This window comes from Rhamphochromis longiceps, linkage group LG7 (assembly GCF_057381845.1).
Source record: "Rhamphochromis longiceps isolate RC_006_pf linkage group LG7, R_longiceps_female_GT1.1, whole genome shotgun sequence".
Classification (NCBI taxonomy): domain Eukaryota; kingdom Metazoa; phylum Chordata; class Actinopteri; order Cichliformes; family Cichlidae; genus Rhamphochromis; species Rhamphochromis longiceps.
Genome location: NC_140563.1, coordinates 40,595,161 through 40,608,430, shown reverse-complemented (window position 1 = coordinate 40,608,430; position 13,270 = coordinate 40,595,161). Strand labels below are relative to the sequence as shown.

Here is a 13,270-nt window from a genome sequence, read left to right as displayed (position 1 = left end):
CTTTGTTTTCATTTTTGTCATGCTCCCTCTCCTGCTTTCTTGCCTCTTTAAGCCTCCCTCTCATCTCTTGTTCCCCTGCTTACTTTCTTCTCAGCTTGACTCGCTGCTGTGGTTTCCCGTACCCATTTCTACTCTTCATGTATCTCCTTTCGCCCTCCACGTCTGATACCCTTTATTTTATTTCTCTGTTGTTGTTGTTGTTTTTTCATCCTCCACACTCGTTTGTTGTTTCCCATCAGAGTTCTCTTATTTCTGATTTCCTGCATGTTCCTGTCACTCATGCTCTTCTCTTCTCTTCTGTTTACTTGCCTCCTGATTTTTTTTCTTTTCTTTGCTTCCTATTTGTCAAACCGTTTATCACTTGAGCCTCTTTTTTTTTTTTTGCACACACACTCAGCTCCCACACTAGACAGGTTTTTCAGATATAGAAAGCTCAGTACTTTTGAGCCAGTGACACTTGTGCATTTTGGAGGCATGTTATGGTTGCAGGCAGTGCATGTGGGCTGTGAGTGTGTGTGTGTGTGCACTTGTGTGTGTCTGCCTGTTTCCATCTCTGGGCATGTGGAAGTGGAAAAGCTTTAATTTAGGATTGCGTGTGGGTGGCTGATCGCTCCAGTAGACCCCCTCCTGTCTCCCGCTCTTCCAGCCATGCACAGATGCACGCGCACATGCACACACACACACAATCGTAAGGCAGCAGCTGGCCCAGTATAGCATTACCACTGTATTATGGGGTCAGTAGGCTGTTTAAGTGTGAACTGTGATCCCACTGTGGCGCTCTCACAGCTGAGCCACTGACTGGCTTATCACACATGTAATTTTCCAGAATGTTTTTATTTTTTCTTGGTGTGTGTGTGTATGTGCGCGCGCGCGTGTGTGCGCGTGTGCGAGCAAAAGAAATTTTTTTTTAAAATTTCTCTTCTTTTGTTTTTAACCTTTTCATTTATGGGCCGGATAGCTTTCTTGAGGAGTGCAGTGGCTCAATATATTCTTAATGTATGTGACAGCAAATATTAGACAAGGCAGCTGATGCAGAAAGATGTCTGCCCAGTGAGGCAAATCTGTCCCTTTAAGGCCGTCAGTCAGCTGACAAGAAACTCTGTGGTGATCTGTAAAATGGTATCTGATGATGATGGTGATGCTACTTGGAGGGAAACAATAAGTGTCACTCCTCACCTCGTTGGCACTACAGGCAAAACAGGAAATTCTCCTTTTCAGCAGTTGTGCCAAAATCTTATTTTCACTGATCAATAGCTCAATCATACCCACCGATCAGCTGCATTACATGTAGCATGCCACGTTAGAAAAATCAGGAGGTGTACTAGTTGCCAAAACAACCAGCAACTGTGATGTTACTTTGGCACACACCATATTGCAAAAACAACCACAACGATAAACTGTTTGTAACCCTGCTAGCTTCTTGTAGCTAATAGGCAACAACTGTACTACTATAAGGTTTTAATGGTGGAGCTTACGTGCTTTAAACATACAGATTAAGTGCATTGGAACCTTTTTAACAGGATGAAAGTTGGATGTAAGTTGCAGGTGGGCTGTTGCTTTAGTCAGGGCTGTGAGTGTAAAAGAACTGCATTTCTGAAAACATTAAGAGACATAGCCAGAAGCTGGTCCATTAATCAACTTAAATGGTTTGAGAAATTTATTGGCTTATTCTTTTTTTATTTTTGCAGTCAGCTGCTCGGTGTAACTTCCTGATAGTGGCAAGAAAGCAGCGTAACATATTTCAGAAAATAGTGAGATATTCCTTCAATTTTTGACTAATTTCAGATAATATTCATGGCCACAGTGTAAACAAATATCCAACACATCATGCATCAAAAAGGAAGTCTCTCTTGTATTTGCTAACAGTCCTTGGAAAAGAAATAGAAGGAAAAAGGGGAAGCCACTGCATACTGGAACTAGAGGTGGACAGGAAAAATTGCAGAAGAAGAGAGCAGGAGGAAAATAGAGGAGATAACTATGAGGAGGGGAGAACTAAGAGATGGGAGGTAATGGTGGTTGGAATGGGGTGAAAAGCAGCTACGAGAGTGAGGAAACATGGAAACTTCACTCTGGGAGAAGGACTGGATGTGAATGTTTTTTTTTTTTGTTTGGTTTTTTTTTAAAAATAGAGTATGAAAAATATAGACACAAAGAGAAGGAAGGAGAGGTCCAATCAAAGAAGGGATAAAAGAATTAAAGAGGAACATGGAAGAATGGGACAGTAATCCTTTTTTTAAACCAACTGACAGCTTCTTATTTTATGGCTGTCGGGGTGGATGGTAGTTGGATTGGCTGCTGCCTTGGCATCACTTCCTGGTGGTCATCCAATGTCAGGCCAGTCAGTCCAAGAACCAGGAAACACAGATCAGCAGTACAGACAAAATCTTAATTCCTCTTTAGCTAGGTGGCCAAAGAGGCATCTCTAATTGATTTTCATGGCATATTGCACTCAATTGTGCAGGAAAACACTAGTCCATCCAGCATCGGTCCATCCTCCAAACATTTCCTCTGCCAGTACATTTTTGCAGATCAAATTTCTCAGGCTTTTTGCCTCAATCTCAAGCTTCTTATCTAATTTTCCCTCATTTTCTCTCCTCCATACTGCTGCAGAGCAACGGTGCTAATCCTCGGTGGTGGCAGTGATTGTTTTCTGTCTAACGTTTGTGTGTTTATGTATGTGTGTGTGCATTTGCAGGAGTGGAAACGAGGAGAAGCTAATGGCCTTGCTTACGCCGCTCAACGTCAACTGCCATGCGAGCGACGGCCGCAAGGTAAGAGTAAAGCGTGTATGCACAAAAGCGTATCCACCCACACAGAGTCGAGCAATAATAAGCTCATCACTCATTTCCTGAGTGACTGAGCAACTCGGAGGGGTTTTAGGGGTACAAAACCAACCAACTGGTGGTTTTATTTTATTATTTCGCCCAGAAAAGTTAAACAAATGCTGGTATTGGCTGCTGTGGGCCTTGGCTTTATGAAATAATCCTAGCACTCACCAGCAGGCTTAGCCTTTCTCGGCTGTCAGTCAATAAAATGAATAGATGAAGACACAAAACCTTCCGTGAATAAATTAGTACCCGTGCTGAACAATAGCAGAGGATGGCAGGACGCACGGTACTGTCACACTCAGGGATACGGTCTCTGAAACAAAGGTACAGTTTTTGTTTTTTTTCCTTCTTTTACAGCTGATTGAAGTATATGCAAATTGTGAAGTTACCCCCCCAATAGCATACTTGTATTTGAATGTCTGCACTACTGCAGTTGCATGTACATGGATTAGCTTTGAATAGTAAGAAGAGTGAAGAATGGATTCAGGTGTGTTCATTGATAGTAATGAAAATGACACAGTTCCCATCCTATTCCTCATTCAAAGCAAATTATTTTGTGCAAAATGAGCCGAGGCTTTGAAGGACACACAGTTAAGGGTAACCTTTAACACGAAGGTATTTATATAAAAGATAAAATAGTAAAGCTAAAGTTGCAGGTATGATTTATTAAGAGTTATAGGCTTAAAAACCCAGCTTATCTGCTCCATAAGGCCTGTAAAGATGTAGTGTGATTGACAGAATGGCTAGCAACATGCTTGAACGACCTCTGAGCAGCCTTTTTGATAATAACATTGATAATTCTGACTGGCTGTGGAGAAATTTGTGAGAACTTGAAACCAGTGAGAGATGCCCAGACAGAAATCTTTCACATAAAATATCTATAAGTGGTCAAACCTTGGCAGAACTTTTGAGTACTCTTCACTCAGAAATATAAGGTGACTAAGATTGTTCAGCCTTGGCAGAGCTTTGCAATCTCTTCACAACCTTCATGCTTAAGCAACACACAACCATGGTCAAGTTGTTTTCTTGTAGTTTCTGTATTCCTGAATCCACATCTACATCCAGATCGACTCGAAAAATCACTTGTTTGGCCAAGGCACCATCTCTGGTAAGATTTTCACTCCGGTCTCTTTGTAACCTTCAGTAATCATTCTAACAAACAGACAAACTGAACCAGTCATATAACCTTGTTGGCAGAGGCAACAAGCAAATCTGTCCGTTGTCATGTTGTCAAGCCCTTGATGAGATGCCCAGTTTGTAAGACACTGTAGGTACAGTAGCTTGAGTCTAAAATGCAAGTCATGTGAAGGGATGAATAGAGTCCCTCCTTTTAAAGACATTTTAGAGACATTAAATTAAATTTGTGAAATTAGCTTTGATTTAAATTAATGGTCATCTTGGAACAGTTCTCCGAACATGTCCATAGGAAAGTAAAGGAAAGCCCGGTTAATTAGGAGGCACCCAAGTGTGGGCTCATTTCCAGTACTGTCAGATGCAAAGCTCAACATACTGAAAGCTGCTTAGTGAATTGGAAGCACAGTTTACAACTTTTCCCATAATGGTCATATGGAGGGTATATTGCAGAGTTCCTTAGGGTCCTAAAATTGAGTCTAAAATGCTATCAATCATCTAAAGTTTAAGCCTTTAAAATGTCTCATTTGACGGGTCATAAAAATGTATTGAATTTTGGAAGCTAATGTTGTAGAGAGTTGATTGCACATTCAGTCTTTTAAATGTTATTGTAATGATTACACTAAAACAAAAATAGCAATATGGATGCAATAACGACGAATAAAAGTTGCGTGGCTTAGTCAGAACCTGCTGTAGTTTTTGTGTCAGAATCTGGTGTGTGGGCTGGCTCAATATCTCCTCCCATAAAACAAAAATAGCAACTTTCGATCAAAAAAAGGATTAAAAAAGTAGAAGTTAAAAATCTTCTTGTTATGAGAGCATTCAACAAGAACAGTTGGAAAAACCCAGTTTGCAAACTTTTGCAAAAAAAAAAAAAAGAAACAGAGTTACTGTCAACAAGTCAGAAAGACTTGAAGTGGACAAAAGATGCCGCCGATGTTTCCCATCGCCCAATAATGTTCTATATTTACATTAGGACCATTACCAAGTGCAACCCATGTATAACTCACTCTGTAGCAACAATTTTAACTCTTATATCTTTCTTTGGGGACAATGTTTGAACACTAACAGGAAGATCAGGGATGTTCTGGACTTGGGACATGATGGCTTAACACCAGTCAAAGAAAAACAGAGCTGATAGATGTCAACTGCTTTAACTCTTTCCCCCATAAAGATAAGACATTATTACAGAAACTACTCAGTTTGGAAAAGAGCTTCAATATACTCCTAGTAGGGCTAATGAGTTAAACCATGCCGACCAATTGTGACTAGACAAATTCATTTGTTTACTCTTCAAGCCTCTTTGGGACTCCATTTTCCCTTTCTTACAACTATAGATGTGAATTAGGACTTCAATAACATTCATAATGGTCTAAAGTAAACTTTCGGAAACCCTAATTATAATTAGACCTTTTACTTAGTTGAATAATGCTACAGTTGCATAATAATAATAATAATAAAAGTGAGATGAGACTGTAGCAGTCAGCTAAGGTTGCAGTTTGAAGTTAATTCTGATCTCATTAGCTTGCAGAGGATAAAGTGAGAACTTAGAACTTGAAAGAATGCCAGCCACGCTAAATGAAATGCCAGGTACAACACCAAAAGTACACAGCCCTACAGAGAAAGGTGCTGTATTATATCCTGTTAACTTAATGGAGAAACTTTTGTGACTACAGCCTCACCGCATGCGTCCGCAGGGAGCCCTGAGCCTAAGGTTGAGCTCTGCTGCATTGCAGCAGCACATCTGGCTTATGACTGATTAGTCCCTCGGATGAATAACTGGAAGGAGAAGCAAACTACTCTTCTAGTTTTGTATTTTTGTAGCTTTAGTTGAAGTACTCCCTCTGGCCTTGCACATTACTGTTTTCCAGCCTGACAGAAATAAAACCTTGTTTTTTCCTTGAGAACAGAGTAAGACAGTTCCACTTTTCAGCAGCAAGTGTCCAAACAGTTTTGTGGTCCCACTTGAGCCCTTATCGAGTCTCTCTTGGGTTTTTTACTCTGAACTGTTATTCTTCTCAGCGGAGAAGAGACTGAGAGTTTAGGTTTTCATATTAAACTAAACCCTAAACCCAAAAGTTTGTGCTTGTTGTATGTCAGATTATGTTAGAAGCTCAGCTTGTGACAAGCCACGGTTTTCAATAACAGTAAAGTACTGGCTGCTAGATTACCAAGGTTTTAACTGTTATTTTACAATTTTCCTTTAAACAAGAACAACAGCTTCTTAATGTAAAGTACTGCAGTGGAGTATAATACTGTTATCTGTTGGTTTCTTTGGTTTTCTTACTGTAATCTCCATAAACATGACAGTAAAATGTATTAAAATAAGTTAGATCTATAGCTGCAAAAACAAAAACAAGGTAAACCAGGTGGCAATCTCCATGTTCTTATTAATTTACACTGAATTCAATCCTTTATTTTCTTTTACTATTAGCTTTTATCTAAGGATGTAACAGTACCAGAAATGTAGTAGTTGGTGCTTATACGATGTTATATTTTATCGTCTCTACTGTCTTTCCCATTAAGTCAGTTATGTTGGCAACCCTCAAAAAAACAAAAAATGAGCAGTAGGTTGTTGCTACTGTTGTGCACACTGTTTACCTGAGATGACCATATTAGGCATATGTAGGGATATGCTCTGTATACAGAGCCAGACTCATTTGAAACTTTGCTCATGTTCATGTACATCAAATATTGTAACCGTATATATAAAAGAAAATGAGGAAAATCCAAACAGGTCTACTTTAATCTATTTAGGTCCATTCACTCCTTATCATAAGAGTGTCCTCGATATGAATTGCACTCAGTTTAGTACAGTAGGGCTAATAGGAAATGATCATTCTCCCCTCAAAATGATCGATTTATGGAGAATTGTCCATAAATCGATCAACTATGTCCTCTGATTACACAGCATATGTTTGAATTTCTTTGCAGTGCGTGCTAAATGAGTGATGATAGGGACTGAAGATGGATTATAAGCAGACTGAAGGCACAGAGTTGAAACATGAGTGGGACTCAACATGGCACCATACAATGAAATGTTATAGCAGCTTGCTGTTACTATTTTTCTCCCTTGAGGCATCAACATGCTCAGTGTGTAGCGCTATTCAGAAAAATCAGTACATTCCCTTTATTTTTTTAAAGCATTTTTTTTTTACATTTCGAGTCTTAACTTAGTGATCTGGTTATATATTTTTTTCAGTAAACAGATATCTGCAATTTATTGGTCACCGATGCAAAACGTACAGTACATTATTGGTTGCTATGGCAACTGCTGGGACAACCAGGGAGCCAAAGAGATCCTTTCACCCTATACTTTTGGTAACTGTCATATTAATGCTACAACAGCCTTGAGGAGGCTCTTTCCTCTAATTATGGGTACTTGGGTGTGTTGTTGATGATACTCAGCTGCAGCTTGTATTCATCACATCACTCCCGTATCCGTAATTGTGAGAGAGCATCCTCTAGCTATTATCTGTGCAGGTGGCCTGCTGGGGATGTGAGACCCCAGAGGGAAAACTGTATAATTTGAAATTCTTTGGATATGGAGGGGACAACTGCAACGGATCATTGAGGGACGCCGAAATTTAATGGAGCATGAGTATAGAAACATGCAGCCTCATCCAGAGAATAAAAATTGTGTTCAGACAGATACTGAAATGACCTCTTCTACTTAATCTGTATTTGTAATGCTCTTTAATTGCCTGGGCTGAAAGCACTCGTGCAGGGTAGGTGGAATACATTTGCACTCCAGTGCAGATTCATCCTCACTATGGTCTTAGGGTATTTTAATGGGGGGTACGACTAACAGAAATGATTGAATTCTACTTACTGGTTGTAGATATTGGTTGAAACTGGGGGATAGTAAAAACTTTTGCAGTTGTCACCCATCCTTTCACTTAAGCAACCAAAGCACAGTCGCCTGATGGAAAGTGTCAGAATAAAAACACTCAGTTGCAGAAAATGAAATAATGGGTATTACATAATACAGATGCAAATTCTTAATGTAATGTGTGTAAAAAAGCAAGCGTGGCATGTAGCATAAAGGTATCCTGATGGTTGGAAACACTGCCAGTGAGCTATATTAATGCAGGCCATTCTCATGAAATAGGATTATTGTAATATACACAGGCATTTGCCCCAAGTTCTGAAAAAACAACACACATTTTTTTCATTGAAGTATGCAGATATGCAAAACGTACATAACTTAACCAGCACTTTTATAACAAAATCTGCAATATTTCAACGTATAAAATATTGACATTTATCATCATAAACAAGAGGGGAGCATCACACTCACACAGATAATGAAAGGGCACTACACAGAGCCTGGAAGAGTCCTAATGATTGATAATAATGGTACTCCTCTTTAAAATTAAACAAGAGTCACTGCCGTCTCTTTCGGTCTTCCTCTCTTCTCCAGCCTCTTGTTCTCCATTTCAATTTAATTAGATATGGCACAGACTCTCAGTCTCTCCCTTTTCAACCGCACATGCGTACACACACACTCCCACGAACAAACAAAGATCTGGAGCATAAATGTTATTTGCAGACGGCTCTTCGAGAATTAAAAAGCTCTGCTTGTATACAACATACATGAGAAGAGACGCACAGAGGGAAGGCAAACAGACAGAAAGAGAAACAGACCTTATGCCCAAAAGTATGTGGACAGGCTACGGTCAGAGTCAAAGCTTTAATCAATCACAAACAGAATGCTGTCTTACGGGTAATTGGCGTATCCGTAATGCTCTTTAGCTACATTAACAAACAGCTCATCTCCCTCAGTGTGTGAGCTCCCGATAGTTAGCAGTTTTAGAAAGAGAAGTAGTCTGGTGCGAGGATAAAGAAGAGCTGGCATGGAAAAAAGAAGCTGTGTCGGTTCTTTGAGCACAATTTTGTTATATGTGATGCAGGATTAAGCTACAAGGTACGTAATTACTACAAGGGAGGGGAAAAAACACATTAGCTTTGTTTCAGTATCTTCAAACAGCCACGTCACTTAATGTGCTGAATAGGGGCAAGTTAAGCAGAAATGCCCAGATCTCCCTCACCCCAGCCACCTCCTCCACCCGTTCCGGGACACACACACACACTAACACACACACTAACACAAACACATTCCGATCACAACTGAGAGATGTAATCTCTCCAGCGTGTCCTGGGTCTGCCCTGGTGCCTCCTCCCTGTCGGACATGTCTGGAACTCCTCACTTAGGAGGTGCCCGGGAAGCATCCTGGCCTATGGTGTCCTAGTGACATGCCTGTTCATGGACACCCTTATGTTCAAACATGGTTTTAGTTCTGGACAAACTGCCATTAGCACAGAAGCATCAACAATAACAGAACACAACGTCGTGTTCAGGTTGGACAGGCCATTCCTCCCAGTCACATTTTCGGTCTCACTGTCATTTCCCACGTGAGATTCCAAGTCCCTCAGTAGGACAGTGGAGTCACCAGATTGGGCATCTTTCATTACCCTTATCAGGGACCCCCAAGAAGGTTGGGTACTTTACACTGTACTTTGAACATACTGAAAATGTCACGGCTGGCGGAGTGAGCCGTGTGGTGTGGAGGAAAAGGAGGACCCAAAATGCAGCAGTGACTGATGATACGAGTGATGTTTATTTACAAAGTGGAAGTGGCAGAAACAGGCAGTGAGGCATGACAAAACAAATGAAGAAACCTAAACTGGGAGAACTAACTGACAAACCTGAGACCATACAAAAGGGGTGCGGGGCAGAGAGACGCAGAGACAGGAACACCATAGAACGCAGAGATACACGGATGAATGCAGACGAGCCGACAACGAACACAGACCGACACCCACTAAATATACACACACACAAGGTATTCAGGTAATCACACACAGGAGGGAAGAACAGCTGAACCTAATACACATGAGGACCGGAGGAGACAAGCTGAACACAATGACAACTGACACAGACTTTCAGAACAAAACAGGAAATCTAGAACCCGAACCGGACACAAGGGGGGAGGACACAGAATAACTAGAACAGAGGAAAATAATCACAAAACACAAAACGCTGGGTCAACGACCCAGGACCATGACAGAAAACAGTCAGGACCCAGGCCTGTGTTCAGGTATTTGTGTGTTAGAGTAGGCTCCCTGTCCACCAGAAAAGGGATTGTCCACGTCCAATTAGCTAGCCTCAGCAGCCAGAGATTGGACTGCCAAGGTCCAATCCTCACTGCACTGAACCCTTTGGCCCCTCCTCTTGGGTTCCAAATAAAAGGAGTGGGAAAAAAAAAGCTTTGACAATGTTTTTTTTTTCACTACTGAAAGAAAATGTCTACTTTGAAGATTTATATGTATTTGAGAAATACTCATTAGTGCATAAGACAGTTAATCCTGACATTGATTTTATGTGACAATGCCAGCCCTGTGGTCAGGTATTTGCGTCCATTTGGTCATGTGTTGTATGTAGGCCTGTTCCAGTCACTGTTTTCCTCTCCACAGCTCTATTTCTGAACCTCTCCTTCTTATTACACTCCACCACAATATAGATGCCCCTTTGTGTATGTGTGCCTGCATGTGCGCGCACTCAGATGATTGAGGAGCCATCAGAGTGGGTTATTATTAACACAGCTGAGTGGATGGTGTTATCAAGCTGCCTCTATTGAAACCTACCGCTTACTCCCATGTACACACACATACATGCACACACACTCTTATAGCTCTCAGATTGCTTCTTTATGAAAATGGCCTATGCTTTCTGACTACCCACTCCGTACACACGGAGGTTCCACATGCGTACTCGTCATGTCTTAAATGTTCAGTTTTACCTTCTTGTAGCTTCTGCTGCACTGATGCTCAGCAGTTGTGCTTGTAATCTAGTTCTCTGTTTGGTTTTCAGGGAATACATTTCAAGTTTTGGATTGTGTCGAGCTGCCTCTGCTGTGAATGTGTGTTTGCATTTGTTTGTGTGTGTTTGAGAATATTGTGAGTTTTTGGATCTATATCTCAGCAGTGAGAATCATCACCCACTTGTGTTCCTGCTGGCACGAACATCAAAGAAATACACAACTAAAGAGCAAGACTCAGTGTTTATCGTTCCCATTTGATGAACAACAAGGGTTTCAAAACTTTTCAGGAATACAGCAGCAAATTTTTAACTCTAAAGAAAAAATGGCTTTGAAATTTGTTTTCAAAATCAGGACCTCTTAGTCTCTTTTGTGTTTTCTTTAAAGAATGTTATTTTTTTTACTTTACTTCTGATAACTTAAATTAGATGTCAAAAATATTTTTGGAGTCATATAAGAGGTCAGTAAGAAAAAACGAGCAGTGAAAAAATATAAATAGCTTTGCAATATTTATTAAACTTCCAAGTATTTATATAAATAATTACAATTTTTGACCCCTGTATTCTAATTTTTGCCTCATAACTTTTGTACTGTCCACTTCCTGCTGTGACAAAACAAATTTCCCACGTGTGCGACTAATAAAGGTTATCTTATCTTATCTTATCTTATCTTATCTTATCTTAGTTCTGGGAGCAGAAACTCCTTGTTGAAGCCAGAGGTCAGAGAAAGATGGTCAGACTGTGTTGAGCTTTTGAGGAGACAACAGTAACTCAAGTAACTTCTGTGAAGGTTCTCAAATAACCACTTGTTACAACCAAGGTATACCGAAGAGCATCTCTAAAAGTGCAACAAAGCAAAGCTAGAAGCAGCAGAAGACCACACCAGGTGCCACTTCTGTTAGCTAAAAGCAGGATACCAAGCCAGATGTCTATTCATATTAATGTACAGAATTCACCTGCTTGCTGCTACTACTGCACATTCACCCAATGTATGTGTGTGTGTGTAAATATATATATATATATATATATATATATATATATATATATATATATATATATATATATATATATATATATATATATATATATATATATATATATCAGGGCTCTAGACTAACTTTTTGACATGGGCGCACCGGTACGCCTAACTTTAAAAATTTAGGCGTACCGGCACAAAAGTTAGGCGCACTCAAATTTTTCAACCGCATCGCTTAACACCGCAGTTTTACATGTGCACTTTCTTTGGGGGGGGGAAGTCCATACAGACAATATTAATTTCTAAATTATTAACTAACAAACTTGTGCTTAAAGTGCTTTGTCAATATTGTAGAAAATGTTAAAAACTTAATCATCATCTTGGCCTCCTCTGACGACCTGTTTGCTGCTGTCTGCTGCTGAAAGGCCGTGGGGAGAGGGGACACTTGGGCAGTGCATTTACTGCAGCATATAATGTGTTTTCTGGATACACTGTGCTTTTTCAGCATTCAAATATTGATGGCACCGTGTCAGAGCACTGGCTATGAATTTCAGACAGATCAGGCCTTAACTTAACAAAAAAGTTATCAATAGTTCTTTTCATCTTTTCTTATTACCCACAGCTACAGTACATCCACTTCTCTCAGGCCTAGGCTGCTCACTAGGGCTGAGTATCATCACTGATTTCTATAATCCATTCAATTCCGGTTCTCAAAGTCCTGATTTGATTCAATTTAGCCTCAGACAGTCAGAAATATTATAATTCTGATCATTTATCAGTACTGATACACATGAGACTTCATCAGAATTGTGAAAATCACAGCAGATGCCTTTGTGTGAAAGTAACTGAGAATAAAACACAGGAAAACATGAAGGAGATTTTCCTGGTCTGGCTTTTTATAGCAGATAACCTTAAAAATATTCTGCAATTTTGCATAATTTTAAGAAATTTAAATTTCTTCAGTATTGAACAGCAGAAATTAGGCTTTCTTGTCCGAGGTCATTTAAGTGAAAAAAGAAAAAGCGCTGTAAACAACGCTAGACTGGTGGGTAATAAGCGAATGAATAATGCAGAAAACAGATTTGAGACGGGAAACTGTTCCTGAAGTACAGAGAGAGAGAGAGCTGTGCAGGAAGTGTGATTTTTATCATGGTGGAAGCAAAACAGCAAAAGTCAGAGGGAATTCATGACGACATTGATCAAATGTGAAGCGCAGTTTGCTGCTTCTTTTGCTGCAGGCTCGGTGAATTTTGGTTGGAGAGAGGCAAAACCTGCAGCTCAGAATCAGCGCAAAAAGACGTAAACACAGCGCGGACCCGAAGAATCGCTAAGCTCCGACAGCGTGTCCGTGTTCAGGCCGTCGGGTGAGAAAGCCGAGAAAGACGAAGCTGATTCTGATGTGTTGGGTCCGCTCCGTGTTTAGGTCTTTGTGTGGAATCCGTTAATGAATTGATATCGCTTTATTCAAGCTACTCACCTCTCTCTTCCACCTGCACTTTCAACTGGACCACGGCC

The 13,270-nt window shown here is 40.3% G+C and overlaps 1 protein-coding gene across 2 annotated transcripts in view; it reads left to right on the top strand.

Annotated features, from left to right (window-relative positions):
* tnksa (tankyrase, TRF1-interacting ankyrin-related ADP-ribose polymerase a) overlaps window positions 1-13,270 on the top strand; it is a 113,600-nt gene that overhangs the window by 41,855 nt on the left and 58,475 nt on the right. For both annotated transcript variants that reach the window (XM_085413652.1, XM_085413651.1), the window contains one exon: window positions 2,696-2,771. In XM_085413652.1, coding sequence (XP_085269778.1) covers window positions 2,696-2,771 — 76 coding nt within the window. The remainder of the gene's footprint in view (window positions 1-2,695; window positions 2,772-13,270) is intronic.